Source organism: Culex quinquefasciatus, chromosome 3 (assembly GCF_015732765.1).
Source record: "Culex quinquefasciatus strain JHB chromosome 3, VPISU_Cqui_1.0_pri_paternal, whole genome shotgun sequence".
Classification (NCBI taxonomy): domain Eukaryota; kingdom Metazoa; phylum Arthropoda; class Insecta; order Diptera; family Culicidae; genus Culex; species Culex quinquefasciatus.
In genome coordinates this window covers 30,282,496-30,300,026 of record NC_051863.1, presented here as the reverse complement: position 1 = coordinate 30,300,026, position 17,531 = coordinate 30,282,496, and the positions used below count along the sequence as shown (strand labels likewise).

Sequence of the window (17,531 nt, the reverse complement as noted above, 5' to 3'; positions counted from 1 at the left end):
TTTTTCGTCGATTTTGGCAAAAACCCACTTTTTTTCAATAAATCATAACTCCCCGCCATTTCAACTGATTTTAGCTGTCTTATACGCTAATGAAGGGTGATAAGTTTTCTTTGAAAGGCCAACTTATCACCTTTAATTTGCGTATAAGACAGCTAAAATCGGTTTAAATTGAAGTTATGATTTTTTGGAAAAATTGGTTTTTACGTAAATCGGCAAAAATTGCCATTTTTCGTACCAGCTTAACACGACGTAGGTCCCCCTTATGGCAAAACAAAAAAAACGGGTCTTATTATTTCGGCCAGAGGACCCCCAGAAAAAAAAATTCATGCTGTTTGCGTGGGGAATTGCTGTTAATTGCTGTAACTCAGCAACCAAAGGTCTCACAATAAAAAATTTCTAAAATTATCGAATAAAAAATGTTTGAGGATAAACAATCATGGACATTTTTAAAAAATATATCAAAAAGAGTTGAAATTTTCAGTTATAATTAATTTTTAAGTGGCTAGATCTTAAACAGGAAATTTGAAAGGTACTTTTCCATTGTTAATTTAATTTAGCATTAAAAACTGAAATAATGGGAAAAAAATGATGTAAAATATATATTTTTCCATGCTTCAATTACTAATAACTATTGAATTGAATAAACTTTCGTAAATGTACATTAGAAATCATTGATTTGCGAAAGCTACATTACTTTATCAATAAAGTAAAATACTGGTTTTTAAAATTGAAGTGAATAGTCACCGATTGATCATGAACAAACTGAATATAAATAAAAGACGATTTAATATATATTTTTTTCAACAAAAAATACATATTCAATTTTATATAAATGAAGAGAAGTTTAATTAATTTTGAGTTTTATTTTTACAAAATATCGGATTTGACACAATATAAACTATGCAGTTTCTTATACTTAATGCATGTTTTCTACTCTTTTAAACTCTTGATTTTTCAAAACCAAACGAAATACTCATGTTTTTAATGAAATAAAGAAAGATCAAATAAAAAATCAAAAAATAACTAAATGATACACAAGTACCTAGGTTGGTCTACGAGTAAGACTAAAGAATATTGCCACGAGTTATCGATATTTTTTTCAAATAAAATAATAAATGCACAAAAGCCACCTTCAGATATATTAAATTACTTTTCTAATACTAACGTTTCTACTCATTTCATGGTTTTAAAATCTAAAGCCATCAATTAACGGAATTAAAAATCAACATGACCGATGTCGTGCCCGTTTGGTCCCAAGTTGAACTTTTTCACCCGATCCGCAAATTCAATCATGTTTAAAAAAAAAAAAAAAAAAACTGAACCCTCTCGAAACAAAAAATCCAATTTATTAACCATTTCGCGTTTGTTTCGTTTCATTATAGCTGGACGCGGCCCAGGACACCAGCGGAGGCGGACGGGAGGGTTGATCGAGGACAACAAGCCAACAAATTGGATTTGAGTGGTCGCCTCAAAAATAACAACACGATGTGAAACCAACAACAAAAAAAAAAAGCGTTGAATCCCAAAACATTCCCCCGTTGGCGGCAACACTGCACTCCAACGTGGTGCGCTCAAATGTAAATGTGTGGGTGTGTTTGTTTGTGTTAGTGGGGGGTGGGGGTGTGGGTACCGTTGGAGAGAGGGGAGGTTTTGAAAATGTGTGCGCGGGAAAGGTGTTTGCGATGAAAAAAGAGGAAAATTGTTTAAAATAGTGCACTAGGAAGTGTTTGCCGAAACCCGCCACTTTTGAAAGGGAGGGCAGGGAAGTGTTGCCAGACCATGGGCACGGCCAACGATTCCGCCGGTCCGGGCTGGGACTCCCCGGACTATTTTCGGCTGTTTAGCGAGGGTTCACCGGTGGTCAATGAGTCGGTACGGCCGGGACGGTCCCCACCCCGGCCGGCCACCAACGCCAGCGCACCTGGCAACACTGCTGCCGCGGGCACGGGCAACGGGTCCTCGGTGGCGGCGGCCACGACCAATGCCGCGTACCAAATCTACTACGGTGCCGGTGGTTCCGGGGGGGATGACCAGTCGGCCGGGGCAGGCCGGAACGGAAGTGAGGGCTACGCGGGGGCGCCGCCACCTGGGGGAAGCAATTTTATGCTGCTGCTGGAGGATTTTGGCGAGTATTTTTACAACTATAATGGCAGTGGACCACCGAACGATACGCTGCTGGTGGACGCCAGCCCCGGCTTTCCGGTCAACTGTACGCTGGCGAACGCGACCTGCGAGCCGACGGAAGGAGGTGAGTCGTTTGGGAATGTTGGTTGCATTTAATGATTTGTTTATTTTGGTGATTACTGTCAACGAGGATAATAATAATTTGCATTTGTATTTCCAACTATACAATTGGTTAAATTTTGATTGTTTTTAGTAATGAATCGTTTTATTCTGGTTTCAGAAATAAATCGAACTTTTGTGACGACTTATCTGATACTAGGCTTCGCAAACTAGTCAACTCTAATTCTGAGTGCAACGACATGTTGTCGCACGGGCACCAAATCGAAACGAGCGATTTCCACTCTCGCCGCACTTTTTTCTGTCGAACTAAACAGTATCAGCACTTGTGTGTCGCCGTCTGAGCACCCTAGTCTACAAGCAAATTGTGTAACCGGTCAGTTTTTGATAGATCTGTCCGTTCTGATTATCCCGATTTTCAAAGGAAATCGAACTATTTGACATGGAGTGCAATATGGTGAGTGAATAGATCATCAATTAATAGAGAATGAATATATTCAATCAACATCTCAAATATAACTTATGTAGATTTCCAAAGTTATTTTTTTTTTTTTGAGAATCTGGAATCTTAGGGTGTGCCCAATATGGCAGTACAGAGTAAAAATGGTTTAAATCTAGAAGGTTTAATTTTAGATGTTCGAATATTTCCTATTTTGGGACGTAATTTTACCTCAATTAAGACAGAAAAATTGACAAAGCACCAAAAAAATCCATTGAATTCTAATCTAATCTAATCTAATCTAATCAGACCCTTGTCATTTATTAACATTTGTAGTGCGCCATTGCATCGGAATACATTGAAACATCACAAGCGTTAAAGCGGCCAGGCCTACTGCGTAAAGCCGTATCGCAGAGATGACTCGTAATTGGGTTGAGTTTGAGCACTGAGTGTTCGAACAACAACACAATTCTGAATCGACAGGGGAGGAAGAAGCGTGGGGACACACCACCATACGCTCCGAGATTTGGTTGTATTCGTTGGGAGCACCATGCTAAGAAGGTTTGGTACTCCGGGACCCTCTGGGATGGGACATTGTATTTCCACGAATGCCCTGGACACTATTTGCCGTGGTTATAGCGCCACAACTCGCTCTATGATATTTTAGGAAACTTTCGAAAATTTACTCAATTTTTTTATTCCCTTTTTAAGAAGCAAAATTATACTTACAATCGAAAAAGCTTGATTTAAAAAAAAAAAACTTTGTTGGGACCTTCCCTATGACCCAGAAGCTTTTTTATGTCACTGGTTCACCCATACAAGTTTGGCAGTTGTCCATACAAAAATGGTACGTGAATATTCAAACAGCGGAAGCTTTTGAATTCATTTTCTGATCAATTTGGTGTTTTCTGCAAAGTTGTAGGTATTGTTGAGGAATATTTAGAAAAAGTAGGTACATGGAAAAAAATACGATTTTTTAACTATTTTTTTTTAATTTTGATTTTAGAAAAAAAATTATATGTTTTATGGACAAAAACCCGCAACTTTTGAGCCGAATTCTGCCGAAGAGTTATGATTTTTAGAAAAAAATATTTGCAGTTTTCGATTTTTCAAAATATTGAATTGTTATGAGGGAACGGTGATACAAATGATCTCGTCAGTTCGAGTCCCAGTTTAACAATGGTTGTTTATTTTTCGAGGACTTAAACTACCCTGCTTAAGTCTAGTCACATAATCATAATCTGTCTACGTTAAATCTACGTAACGTACAGGAAGAGATGGCGAGAGTCAGTCATATTTGGTTATTTACCTCGAAGCACTCTTGGGGCGGTAACTTGTAAACAGCCGAATGCTCGGAGCATGTTTGTTCAACATCTGGTAGGGTAGGGTAGTCATCAATGAGACACTTTTGGTTTTCAACTTTCAACGATTTTTCTAATTTATTCATTAGCATGTTTTAATGAGCTTTTAGTTGCATTATCTTTCTTTTAATGTGTTCTAACATTGACCAAAATATGAGATCGATCCGACATCTACAGCCAGAGTTATTCAACTGTCTCATTGTAGACGCACTTGGCAGGAACAATGAGACAGCTGGGGAACAATGAGACACTTTACGAAAATCAACATTTTTCTAGCAGAACATCTTGTTTTTGTATTGTTCCATTGCAGGTGACTTGCCTTGAACATTTTAGAGCAATTTTGCCAACATGAAACTTTTAATAACAAAAGTTACACTAAAAAGTATTGAAATTTTGTAAAATCCATATATTAATACCAAATAACTTAGTATTTTTGGTTAAATGAAGTTTAAACTCTATAAATATGCCAAAAATCACTTTTAATTCATGTTTTGAAAGATTTCCATCGATTTTGAAAAGTTTATTGAAGAAAAATCAAAGTGTCTCATTGTTACCCATGGGCTGAAATGAGTGGGGAACAATGAGACAGCCCTGTATTCTGGGTATATTCTAAATTTTGGCCAAATCTTATGAAAGGACATTGTAGCCCAACTTAATCCCTATGGAACGTCGAAAGAAATTTGAAGAAATATTAGTTTTGGTGTAAATGGCAGCCTACGAGCGAAAAAGGATTTTTTGTCCATAATTTACTTTTACACCCCAGAATCAAACATTTATGAATAACTTTTCAAGGGAGCGTCCATAACCAAAGCCACTATAATGGCAGACGTGTATCCAGTAGACACACCTTTCCCCCAAATATAAGCCTGATTGGTTGAAACTACGACTTGTGAGAGACATTTTATCATTGTTCCCCGTGTCTCATTGATGACTACTCTACCCTACTCATAAAGAGGGTCAGAATTTCTATAAAATTGTCTAAGAGACATTGAACTTTGAAATGTTGTTTAATATAAGCTTTTGAGGATATTTTTGCAAATAATTCTAGTAATTAAATTACATAAAATCTCAGCAAAAATTTTTATAGCTGGATCGTATATTTAGCTAATGAAAATCCTTTGATTTTCTAAAAAATAAACTCACCCAAGTTTAGTGCAGTGGTAGATTGTGTCTGAACGTGATATCTTGTGTCTTGGACTTTTGCTTTTAAGCAGTCATTTTACTGTACCGTAAACCGAGGTGACTTTGATAGGATTTCAATTTGTTTTTAGAATATTTTCCAACAGGTAAGGTTTTTCTCAAGATTATGATTTTTAAAACATGTAGGTCACACAAAGTGCACTATTTCGGAAAAAAAGTTTTTTCAATAATGTTCAGAAAAAAGAGTTGCGTTAAAAATTCTTAGTTATGATTCCGGGGTCACTTTGATAGTCATAGTTTTTCTTGTTAAAATCATATTTAAGATGTTCAAACTTTATTTGTACGCTACATTTACCATCACTAAAGTAGCTGATATAGTTTTTAGAAAAAAAATCAATGTTTATATTTTGTTAACTAAATGTATAAGCTTTTAGCAAAATACATATAAATTTTAGATAAAATTGTTAAAAAGTCGTTTGCCTGAAATTTGTTAAATCTAAAATTATCGATTTATTTTGCATTTTATAGCACAAATCACAAATTTTCACATTTTACATGGAATTTGTTCAACTGAAATTGCCTTCTAATTTGGAGATTTTTTTTTAATTGTGTTTTAAAAACACATATTATTTATTATTTACAAACTTTTTTAAACTTCTCCTAGTGGAAAATTGTCCAAAGAATCCGAAAATGCATTCCATTTTCCAATTAAAAATAATGTTCATTGGGAAAATCATGACACTTTGAGAAGTTTAAAATAATGACTTTCATCAAGATTTTCTTAACTATAGTTAACTAACTTTTTAAACTTGTCAAAATTTTATAAAAAGTTCTTCTTGAGGTACTTTGAACACTTCTCTACCACGGTCAGTATGTTTCTAAACCATTTCTTACGTATTTTAATTGTACTCTTCATTTTGCGGAAACCTATCAAAGTCACCCCGTTTTACGATACACAAATATTCTAAATAACTAACAATCCAAAGGTCGTCAGTTCGAATCCCGGGGTGGATAGAAGCTAAGGTGTTAAAAGAGGGTTGTAATTGTCTCAACAATCAAGCCATCGGACACCTAGTTACGAATAGGGATCTCCCAATCGAGAACACCGAGGCAATGCTGTAGAGCGAGCAATTTGTATTTTGTTTTTGTAAAATAATAATATTTTGTATTAAAGTTGTACTCATTAGAAATAAGAAAACTGAGTTAAAAACTTACTTTCAACAACAACCAGGAGACCCAGTTTTCAGACCATTTTTAAAGCGAAAATAATAATACTCCACAAATCCCTTCGCAACAATCAAGCCCCAAAAGGGCTTCCAGTAATTAAACTCTGGCCCACTTAATCTGCTTACACTGGAGAAGCTTTTAGACCCCCAGAGTCAAGTGCTACGAGATGCTCCGGCTTATTCTTCTGCAAAGTCTGCCGTCTGTTGCCTGTACGGTGAAAAATGAAGGAAATATTTCAACAATAGAGACTACCTTCACGGACCAGTTGGCTGCTGCCAACGCAGATTATAGATGCTTGATAACTGGAGATTTGGACGCTAAATTGAACACTTTCTATTTTGTGAGGTTTAAGTTTAAAATAGATCTATTTGTTAAGTTAAATGAATTGTTAAATCAGTATCGGCCAAGCTCAAATCTCCAAAACAAAACCAACGTAATTTCACAACAATTAATTGCTTTCAAAATTAATGGAAACCCCATTTGGAAATCCGCTTGCTGCTGTCCAAGGTACGATCCCCGGAGTCGGTTGCCGGTGATTGACAGCGAAATGCGATGCAAAGTACCAGCTCGACCCTGGACCAACCTGTGAGCAGTGCGAAAGCTGCTTCGAAAACCACCCACGCACACGTTCCACACGGTTCAGCCATTACATTTAGTTTAATTAACCACCCTCACCTCACTGTTGCTGCTGCTGAAGTTGGTGACTAGAGGTGGATAGTTCACGACGGTCGAACAATTTCCGGAATTTACATTTTACAATCGCATCCAATAACCACATTATTGAGCGGAAGGCAAACTAAACTGTTGAGTGGACCTGTTGGCATGGATTGTGGAACTTTTCCAGGATAACATGATTCTGAAAATAATTAAATCTATACTACATTTATTCTACAATCAATAATTCAAAAATAATCTGAGGTTAAACAAATTAATCTTCAAATTTAAAATTAAATGAATAGCTAATTCGTGAATTTTCAATATAATCATAGAAAAGGATCTCTATGAAACTTCAGAAACCAATAAAAGATAATACTTTAATCAACTTCTAATCCACTGTTTCCGTTTCCAAAAAAGTTCATCTTACCCGGAACAATTTTCCCCCATTCCAGTCAGCGGTTGCGGTAATTAAAATTTATCACCACACCCAACCAAATGACAAAACAGCCTTTGAGCTAAACGGCGTGTGAACGGGAAAAAGAAATTACTTTTATTTATGTTCTCGCTCGGCATGATGGAGCACGTGGAATCACGCGTGTGCACGACCAACGACTCGGAGTTTGTTGTCTCTCACCTGGCTAAAGTTGTGGCTGGATGTGAATGCTTTACGGGGCCCAGGTGGGCAATTCCTCAAAATGAACCGAAACGAATTGAGTTGCTTCCTACGATATTTTTTTTTGGTTGCTTCTCTCATCTGTGCTATTGCAATCTATATTGGCTGAGGTGAAAGAAGTGTTGCAAAAGGTTGGGATATTTGCGGGTTTCTTGGTTGGATTAACTCGGATTGGCATTTGAGCTGGTGGAATAATCCGGAAAATCGATTGGTTTCCTCCTTATACAAATTCATTGCATTTCGGGAAATTCTTATTGATTTTTTATTGTATTCAAAAGGCACAAATAGTAATTTTTGTTTAACAAAATTTCTGTTTTCTCTTTAGTCCTGATTAATTTTTGTATTGATAGCTGCCAAAGTTTAGGAAGACCTGTATGGACGAACCGCTTCTTTGGACGTATGGAAACCCCTGAAAAAAAGTTTTAACCAAATCAAATAACACCAAAAAACCTTTTAGCAAAAACAATTTCAGAAATTAAGCGACATTAATTCATTCTAAATCCACAAAAAAAAAGATCAACCAAGTTTGACAGCTTCCACTTTCATAATTCCTTCCTCAACATTTCATTCAGAAACCTCACCAAGTCGTAAAGTTGTCCTTGCCCCATTTCCTGGGAAGTTAATTTCATCTTCCGCGTGCACCTCCACACAACGCAACTTTCACCGAGACTTCACCAACCGGTGAAAAAGGGTCTCGAAATTAAAATTTATTAATATTGAGATGTCATAATTTCCAGTTACGGCCTCCGCCCGGGCAATGAATCAAATTTATGCTCGTTTTACCACCTCTCTGTCTCGGTGTGCTTTTTATTGTTGCATGTTACGTAAGTCAGGCCTGGCACGAGGACTTCCGAGGGTGACACGTCGACGGAAGGCTCTCTCGGTTGAGTTGTTACTCTGGGAGGAATGCTTTTGGGGGCTCGGAAATGGATGCTGGTACCTCTTTTTGGGGTGCCAAGAACTGACACTTGCAGTAATGTTTTTGTATTATTTTTTTTTTAAATTTGAAGAAAATCCGTTTTAAAATTTTTAAAATTAACCAGAATCTAGATTCCAAAATTTTTAATATATTTTTTGTTTAATAAAGTAAAAAAAAATTGTTAATTAATAAAATAAGAGAGAAATTAAAAAAATATAACAAAATTAACAAAATTAACAAAATTAACAAAATTAACAAAATTAACAAAATTAACAAAATTAACAAAATTAACAAAATTAACAAAATTAACAAAATTAACAAAATTAACAAAATTAACAAAATTAACAAAATTAACAAAATTAACAAAATTAACAAAATTAATAAAATTAACAAAATTAACAAAATTTACAAAATAAACAAAATTAACAAAATTAACAAAATTAACAAAATTAACAAAATTAACAAAATTAACAAAATTAACAAAATTAACAAAATTAACAAAATTAACAAAATTAAAAAAATTAACAAAATTAACAAAATTAACAAAATAAACAAAATTAACAAAATTAACAAAATTAACAAAATTAACAAAATTAACAAAATTAACAAAATTAACAAAATTAACAAAATAAACAAAATTAACAAAATTAACAAAATTTACAAAATTAACAAAATTAACAAAATTTACAAAATTTACAAAATTTACAAAATTTACAAAATTAACAAAATTAACAAAATTAACAAAATTAACAAAATTAACAAAATTAACAAAATTAACAAAATTAACAAAATTAACAAAATTAACAAAATTAACAAAATTAACAAAATTAACAAAATTAACAAAATTAACAAAATTAACAAAATTAACAAAATTAACAAAATTAACAAAATTAACAAAATTAACAAAATTAACAAAATTAACAAAATTAACAAAATTAACAAAATTAACAAAATTAACAAAGTTAACAAAATCAACAAAATTAACAAAATTAACAAAATTAACAAAATTAACATAATTAACAAAATTAACAAAATTAACAAAATTAACAAAATTAACAAAATTAACAAAATTAACAAAATTAACAAAATTAACAAAATTAACAAAATTAACAAAATTAACAAAATTAACAAAATTAACAAAATTAACAAAATTAACAAAATTAACAAAATTAACAAAATTAACAAAATTAACAAAATTAACAAAATTAACAAAATCAACAAAATTAACAAAATTAACAAAATAAACAAAATTAACAAAATTAACAAAATCAACAAAATTAACAAAATAAACAAAACTAACAAAATTAACAAAATTAACAAAATTAACAAAATAAACAAAATAAACAAAATAAACAAAATAAACAAAATTAACAAAACAAACAAAATTTACAAATTCACAAAATTTACAAAATTTACAAAATTTACAAAATTTACAAAATTTACAAAATTTACAAAATTTACAAAATTTACAAAATTTACAAAATTTACAAAATTTACAAAATTTACAAAATTTACAAAATTTACAAAATTTACAAAATTTACAAAATTTACAAAATTTACAAAATTTACAAAATTTACAAAATTTACAAAATTTACAAAATTTACAAAATTTACAAAATTTACAAAATTTACAAAATTTACAAAATTTACAAAATTTACAAAATTTACAAAATTTACAAAATTTACAAAATTTACAAAATTTACAAAATTTACAAAATTTACAAAATTTACAAAATTTACAAAATTTACAAAATTTACAAAATTTACAAAATTTACAAAATTTACAAAATTTACAAAATTTACAAAATTTACAAAATTTACAAAATTTACAAAATTTACAAAATTTACAAAATTTACAAAATTTACAAAATTAACAAAATTAACAAAATTAACAAAATTAACAAAATTAACAAAATTAACAAAATTAAACAAATCAACAAATTTGAGCAGTTCTCTCAGATTTCGGTCATTCGATTTTTTTGTATTTTTTTATCCGGCTGAAACTTTTTTGGTTCCCTTGGTATGCTCAAAGAAGCCATTTTGCATCATTAGTTTGTTTATATAATTTCCATACAAAAATGATGTATAAAAGTTAAAAAATCTGTATCTTTTGAAGGAATTTTCTGATCGATTTGGTGTCTTCGGCAAAGTTGTAGGTACGTACTACACTGGAAAAAAATGATACACGTTAAAAAAAATTTGGTGTTTTTTAATTTAACTTTTTGTCAATAAAACTTGGTTTGCTAAATAACAATATTTTTATTTTTTTTATTTTTTGAAATGTTTTAGAGGACATCAAATGCAAACTTTTCAGAAATTTCCAGGTTGTGCTAAAAATCTTTAAGCTAGTTATGAATTTTTGATTCAATACTGATTTTTTTCAAAAAATCGAAAAATTGGTCACAAAAAATTATCAACTTGATTTTTCGATGGAAAATCAAATTTGCAATCAAAAAGAACTGTAGTGAAATTTTCATAAAGTGCACCGTTTTCAAGTTAAATCCATTTTTTGGTGACTTTTTTGAAAATAGTCGCAGTTTTTCATTTTTTTTTTAAATTGGTGCACATGTTTGCCAACTCTTGAAAAAAATATTTTTGAAAAGCTGAGAAAATTCTATATATTTTGCTTTTTTGAACTTTTTTTATACGACCTTTAGTTGCTCAGACATTGCCATGCAAAGGTATAAAAATAGGAAAATTGTTGTTTTCTAAGTCTCACCCCAACAACACACCATTTTTTAATGTCGATATCTCAGCAACTAATGGTCCGATTTTCAATGATAAAATATGAAACATTCGTGAAATTTTCCGATATATTCGAAAATATTTTTTTCAAAATCTTTATACCTAGACAAACATTTTAAAAGGGCGTAATATTGAATGTTTGGCACTTTTGGAATGTTAGTCTTGGTTTAAAAATCTTGAAAATATTTTTTTCGAAAAGAGTGGAAAATTTCACGAATGTTTCATGTTTGAACATTGCATTTTGGCAACACTGCTTAAATTTGTTTACAATTGAGTTTGTGTCGCGCATATATTTTTTACCAATTTATACATGTAAAATTAAGTTTTTGTCCCATTTATGTTATTTTTGTTGTTCCTGGGAGAATTTTCTGCGACGATTTGTTGGAGTTCAGTGCATTGGTTGATTGTTACCTGTTTTACTGCGGCTGTGAGACACCTGTAAGCCCGACCCGTACAAGATGGCCACCGAGTGCAAGACCTGCGAAGTGGAGATCACTGGGATCGAGAAGATGGTCTGCCGTAGCTGTGCTTCGGCCTTTCACAGATCGTGCATTGACGGTCTCAACCGTACTGCCTTCGAGGCCATCGGCAAGTTCCAGAAAAATTGCTACTGGCTTTGCGACGTTTGTGCTGGTCGTTTCGATCAATTTGTACAGTCGATGGATGTTGATGACGATCCTTCACCTGCGACTGATGTTTCTAAGCTGAGTGAAGCTGTAGAAAAACTTAGCGGAATCGTGAACGAGCTCTCCGGTCAGATGAAGGAAAAGAGCTCGAAAAAAAGTTTCGCTGATGTTGTCTTCCCTGGTTCGAAACGCGAACGAGAAGACGACGTAAACAATGAACCTCCAGCGAAGATCAAAACAGTTTGTGGTACGCGCACCATCCAGCACAAGATCAAGACGGTGGTCAATGAAAGGGAGTTGTTTTGGGTTTACCTTGGCCGACTTGATCCTTGTCACACCGATGAAGAAATTGCCGAAATGACTCAGGAATGCCTCGACCTCCCTGAACCACCCAAGGTGAAAAGGCTCGTCAAGAAAGACGCGGACACCTCCAAGCTGTCCGTCGTGTCGTTCCGGGTTCTGCTTCCCGATGACTTACGGGACACTGCACTTCAACCGGACACCTGGCCGACTGGAGTGACGGTTCGCGAGTTCGACTTCGATCTGCGACCCTCACCTAGATTTCGACAGCTGTGAGCATCACCTCATCTATGTTGCTGACCTGGGACGTTATCACAAAAGCCGTTTGGAAGTGCCCCGTGCCCCCGTCACAGCTGTGCCACACCATTCTTCATCACCAAGCTATTGTTCCTGCTATTGTATGCGTCCCGGCCCTGTGTACGGCTACGGCAACGGGGCCTTCCAAGCCGCTCTAGCAGGCAAGTACATTCATTCGACAAGAACCAATCCGCGCCTTGATGCGTCGCTACATTACAGTGAGCTGCCAACCGCCGACAAAGTTATGCTGAGTCCAGAGTTTGACGCAGATATTGGTCTGGGACGCATGTACCGAGGCATTAAGGTTGATCCCCGCTTCCCCGTCACAACTGAGCCCCTCACCGCTTCCGTCGCTTCGAGCTCCAGCCATCTCAGTCGTCCCGGCCTTGTGAACGGGACCAGAAGCGGGGTCAACTACAGCCTGCTCTCAGGCAAGTACTTGCACTTTCCCAGTACAATTCCGCCCCCTGATGATCCTTTGGTTTCCAGCCATTTCCACCCATCTCATGCCGAGCACGATCAACCGTTGCCGCTCATCGGTCCTCGCCAGCAAAATCTTCTCAGTGCTGTCGCTGAAGTTGCTGATCATCCGGGACGCACGTACTACGGCAATGTGGAATGCCCCGCTCCCCGTCACAGTCGCGCCATCCGTCAGTTCCGGTGAATATGTCTGTTCGAGCTCACCTAGTCGTCCCGGCGCTGTGTGCGGTCAAGGATGCGGGGGCTTCCGGCCTGCCAGCTCAGGCGAGTACACATGCATTGATCCCAACTCTCCCGCACTCAATGATTGCACTTTGCAGCGGCCTGCTGTTCCGAATGGCGTAATCAGCGTTTATTACCAAAACGTAAGAGGCCTCAGAACGAAGATTGATGACATGTACTTAGCATCGCAAGATTGTGGGCACGATGTAATCATTCTGACGGAGACGAATTTGAAAGACGACATCACATCACTGCAACTCTTCGGATCAGCATTCAACGTGTTTCGTTGCGACCGGAGCCGGAAGAACAGCGAGAAGCAGAGCTTTGGCGGAGTCTTGATCGCAGTATCTAAACACTACAGCAATGCACACGAAGTCGAAACAGCTCGGGGCAATGAACTTGAGCAATTGTGTGTAGCAGCGAGCATTCAGGGCGAAAATTTTCTATTCTGTGCCATTTATGTTCCACCTGAGAAGAGATCTGATGTCAATCTTATCAATGAGCACATTGCGACCATCGATGAGTTGCGAGGTACGAAGTGCGCAGATCACACAACCGTTGTCTGTGGCGACTATAATCAATCCCATGTCCAATGGTCGCTGATTGGCAGCATAGCTCGCCCCACGAGCCCCTGACTGCCGCATCCACCATGGCTTTGGTCGATGGAATGGATTATCTCAACCTGTGTCAAACTAATTTGGTACATAATTGCTTTGGGCGGATTCTAGACCTCGTCTTTTGCTCGTCGCAGAGATCCGTCGCTGTGGATGTTGCTGCATCTGCTCTGGCGCTACCGGTTGATTCGCATCATCCTCCCCTAGTCTGCCACTTTCCCATCTTCAAGCGACCTCAGGAACGCAGAGGCAACTCGGCGAACCCAGCGCTGCGTCTGCTAAATTTCCGCAAAATCGATTTCACCGCTATGACGACATTCTTGCTCAGCGTAGATTGGAGTCTATGTTTGACAAACCTTGGCGTTGATGAGATGGCTAACACGTTTTGCAGCATTATTCGGAACTGGATGAATCAACACGTGCCTACAGTAAAGCCCCGCGTGTCCCCCGCTTGGAGCAACAGCCGTCTGAGGCAAATGAAACGACTTAAAAATGCATGTCAGCGAGCGCTGCGCCGTCGTCGCTCTGTTGTCAACAAGATGAAGTTTTGGAGATCAAGCGATGCATACAGGAAACTCAACTCTACACTGTACAAGTCGTACGTGTTGCGTGTCCAGACGAACCTTCGGCGTAATCCCCGCGGGTTTTGGAGCTTTGTGAACGCGAAAAGAAAAAGCAAAGACATCCCTGACAGTGTCTTTCTTGACCAACACGAGTCCGGATCTCCAGAGATGTCCTGTGATCTGTTTGCACAGCATTTCAAAAGTGTTTTTGCTGCAGGTTGCGCCACTGACGAGGAAGCTGCGGTTGCTGCAAACAACGTTCCCGAGAACCTTCTTGACCTTTCAACATTCGACGTGTCGGCTGATATGGTAAAGCAAGCGCTAGCAAAGCTAAAGTCGTCCTTCTCCCCAGGGCCAGATGGTATCCCTTCTGTGGTCTACCGCCGATGTGCTGATGCGTTGGTTGCTCCTCTTTAGTCATTTTCAACAAGTCATTTTCCCAGCAAACGTTCCCGTCCACTTGGAAGCAGTCATTCATCGTGCCTGTGCACAAGAGTGGTGACAAAAGAAACGTCAGAAACTATCGAGGAGTGACGAACCTGTCCGCAGCATCCAAATTGTTCGAGATCATCGTCAGCAAAGTGATCCAGCGTCAAGCTATGCGCTACCTGTCTGATGATCAGCATGGTTTCATCCCGAAGCGTTCGGTGACCACGAATCTTTTGGAATTCACCTCAACATGCATCGGCCACTTGGAGAACAAAGCGCAAGTCGACGTGATATACACCGATCTCAAGGCCGCTTTTGACCGCATCGACCACAACGTCCTGCTTCGTAAGCTTTCTCGCCTAGGCCTGTCTGTACAACTGGTAAACTGGCTACGGTCTTACTTGGTGGGTCGTTCGCTTCGGGTTCGACTAGGGACGAGTGTTTCAGCTGTTTTTGTGAACAATTCGGGAGTACCGCAAGGAAGCAATTTGGGACCACTTCTATTTATCCTGTTTTTCAATGACGTGCTGTTTTTGCTAGGACCAGGTTGCGCCCTTGTGTACGCTGATGACCTGAAGCTATTCCTGCCGATCAAAGCAACAGATGATTGCTGTCGACTGCAAGCTCTTCTGGACATTTTCGTCTCCTGGTGTCGGCGCAACAAGCTCGTCGTAAACATTTCCAAGTGCTTGGTCATGTCATTCACACGTAGCAAACGGATGATCTCGTTTGACTACAGCATCGATGGAGTCGTCCTGCAAAAGGTTGACCAAGTTAGAGATCTTGGGGTTCTGATGGATCCTAAGCTGACATTTGACCTCCAACGAGTTTCGGTGATTGCCAAGGCCAATCGGCAGCTTGGATTCATCTCCAAAATTTCGAAGGACTTTCGAGACCCGTACTGTTGGAAATCCCTGTACTGTTCCCTCGTTCGGCCCATCCTTGAGTACGCTGCCATTGTGTGGTTGCCCTACCAGCTAACGTGGATTTTGCGAATCGAACGTGTGCAGAAGCGGTTCATCCGGAGAGCCCTGAGAAGCTTGCCCTGGAGGGATCCAGTTAATTTGCCTCCGTATCCAGCTCGATGTCGGCTGCTGAACATCCAACCCCTTCAGTCCAGGCGTACAACGCAGCAGGCAACTTTTGTTGCTAAGTTGTTGAATGGAGAAGTCGACTCTCCAAATCTGCTTTCTCTTATCAACTTCCGCACACCGCAAAGAACGCTTCGTGACTCAACGCTACTAGCCCGCAGATTCCACCGTACAGCCTATGGTTTCAACGAACCAGTTTCCAGCATGATCCGAGCCTTCACAGCAGTAGAAGATTTGTTTGAATTTGGTGAATCGTCTGTCCGTTTTCGTGATAAAATCAACCGTACTCAAACTTTTATTCATTAAGACAAACATTGTCAGATGAATGTAAATAAACAATTACAATTACAATTACAAATCGGACCATTAGTTGCTGAGATATCGGCATTAGAAAACGGTGGGTTGTTTGGGTGAGACTTAGAAAACATCAATTTTCCTGTTTTTAAACCTTTGCATGGCAATATCTCAGCAACTAAAGGTCGTATCAACAAAGTTTAAAAAACAAAATATAGAGAATTTTCTCAGCTTTTCAAAAATATTTTTTTCGAAAGTGGGCAAGCATGGGCACTTATATAAAAAATTAATTACTGCGATTATTTTTAAAAAAGTTATCAAAAAATGGCAATAACTTGAAAACGGTACAATTTAACAAAATTTCACTGACGTACTTTTTGATTGCATATTCGATTTTACATCGAAAAATGAAGTTGAAAAATACTAGCAACCACTATTTCGATTTTTTGAAAAAAAAATCAGTATTGATTCAAAAATTCATAACTCGGTTAAAGATTTTTTGCACAACCTGGAAATTTCTGAAAAGTTGGCATTTTATGTCTCCTAAAACATATTAGAAAAAAGAGTTTTTTGAAAATCAAATTTTAGTGACAAAAAGTGAAATTAAAAATTACTCAATTTTGATTTACTTTGTACCATTTTTTTTTGGCATACCGAAGGCAAAAAAAAGTTACAGCCGGATTAAAAAAGGAATGACTGAAATCTCAGAGAATTGCTCAACTGCTATGCGAGTTTTATTTTAAATAATTTTCAATTTAATTACTAAATGACTTTAAAATTTTATAATAACAAAAGATGCATCAGTTCAATCATTTTCATGATTTTCAGCTCAAAAGGGAAATTAGAACATCTTTTTAGAAATACTGACACTGCGATTCCGAAAACCACTCCATTTTCAATTAGGTTTAGCTGCAAATTTCAGCATCACCTAACGGCAACTGTGCCAAACGGTTGCTATGATGGCTCACCAAAGTCTCCTCTGTGGCAATCCACGGAGAGTTCCACTGCCCATTCGGACGCTTCTGATGGTGGCGCTTCTCCAGGAGCGCATGTGATTGGCACGACGACGAGAAACCAAACAAACGTCCAAGATAAACAACAACTTTTGTGGAGGGCTTTTGGTGTGGAGTTTGGGTGAGACGTTCAGAACTTGGACCAGGATGGCGGGATCAAGTTTATGTGCAGTTTTAATGACTTGTAAATGGTTTTCTGT

At 37.0% G+C, this 17,531-nt stretch overlaps 1 protein-coding gene across 2 annotated transcripts in view; it reads left to right on the top strand.

Moving 5' to 3' along the window:
• The window catches only part of LOC6048694 (dopamine D2-like receptor), a 533,595-nt gene that overhangs the window by 141,536 nt on the left and 374,528 nt on the right, over window positions 1–17,531 (top strand). For both annotated transcript variants that reach the window (XM_038262391.1, XM_038262392.1), the window contains exon 2: window positions 1,383–2,248. In XM_038262391.1, coding sequence (XP_038118319.1) covers window positions 1,780–2,248 — 469 coding nt within the window. In that variant the 5' untranslated portion in view covers window positions 1,383–1,779. The remainder of the gene's footprint in view (window positions 1–1,382; window positions 2,249–17,531) is intronic.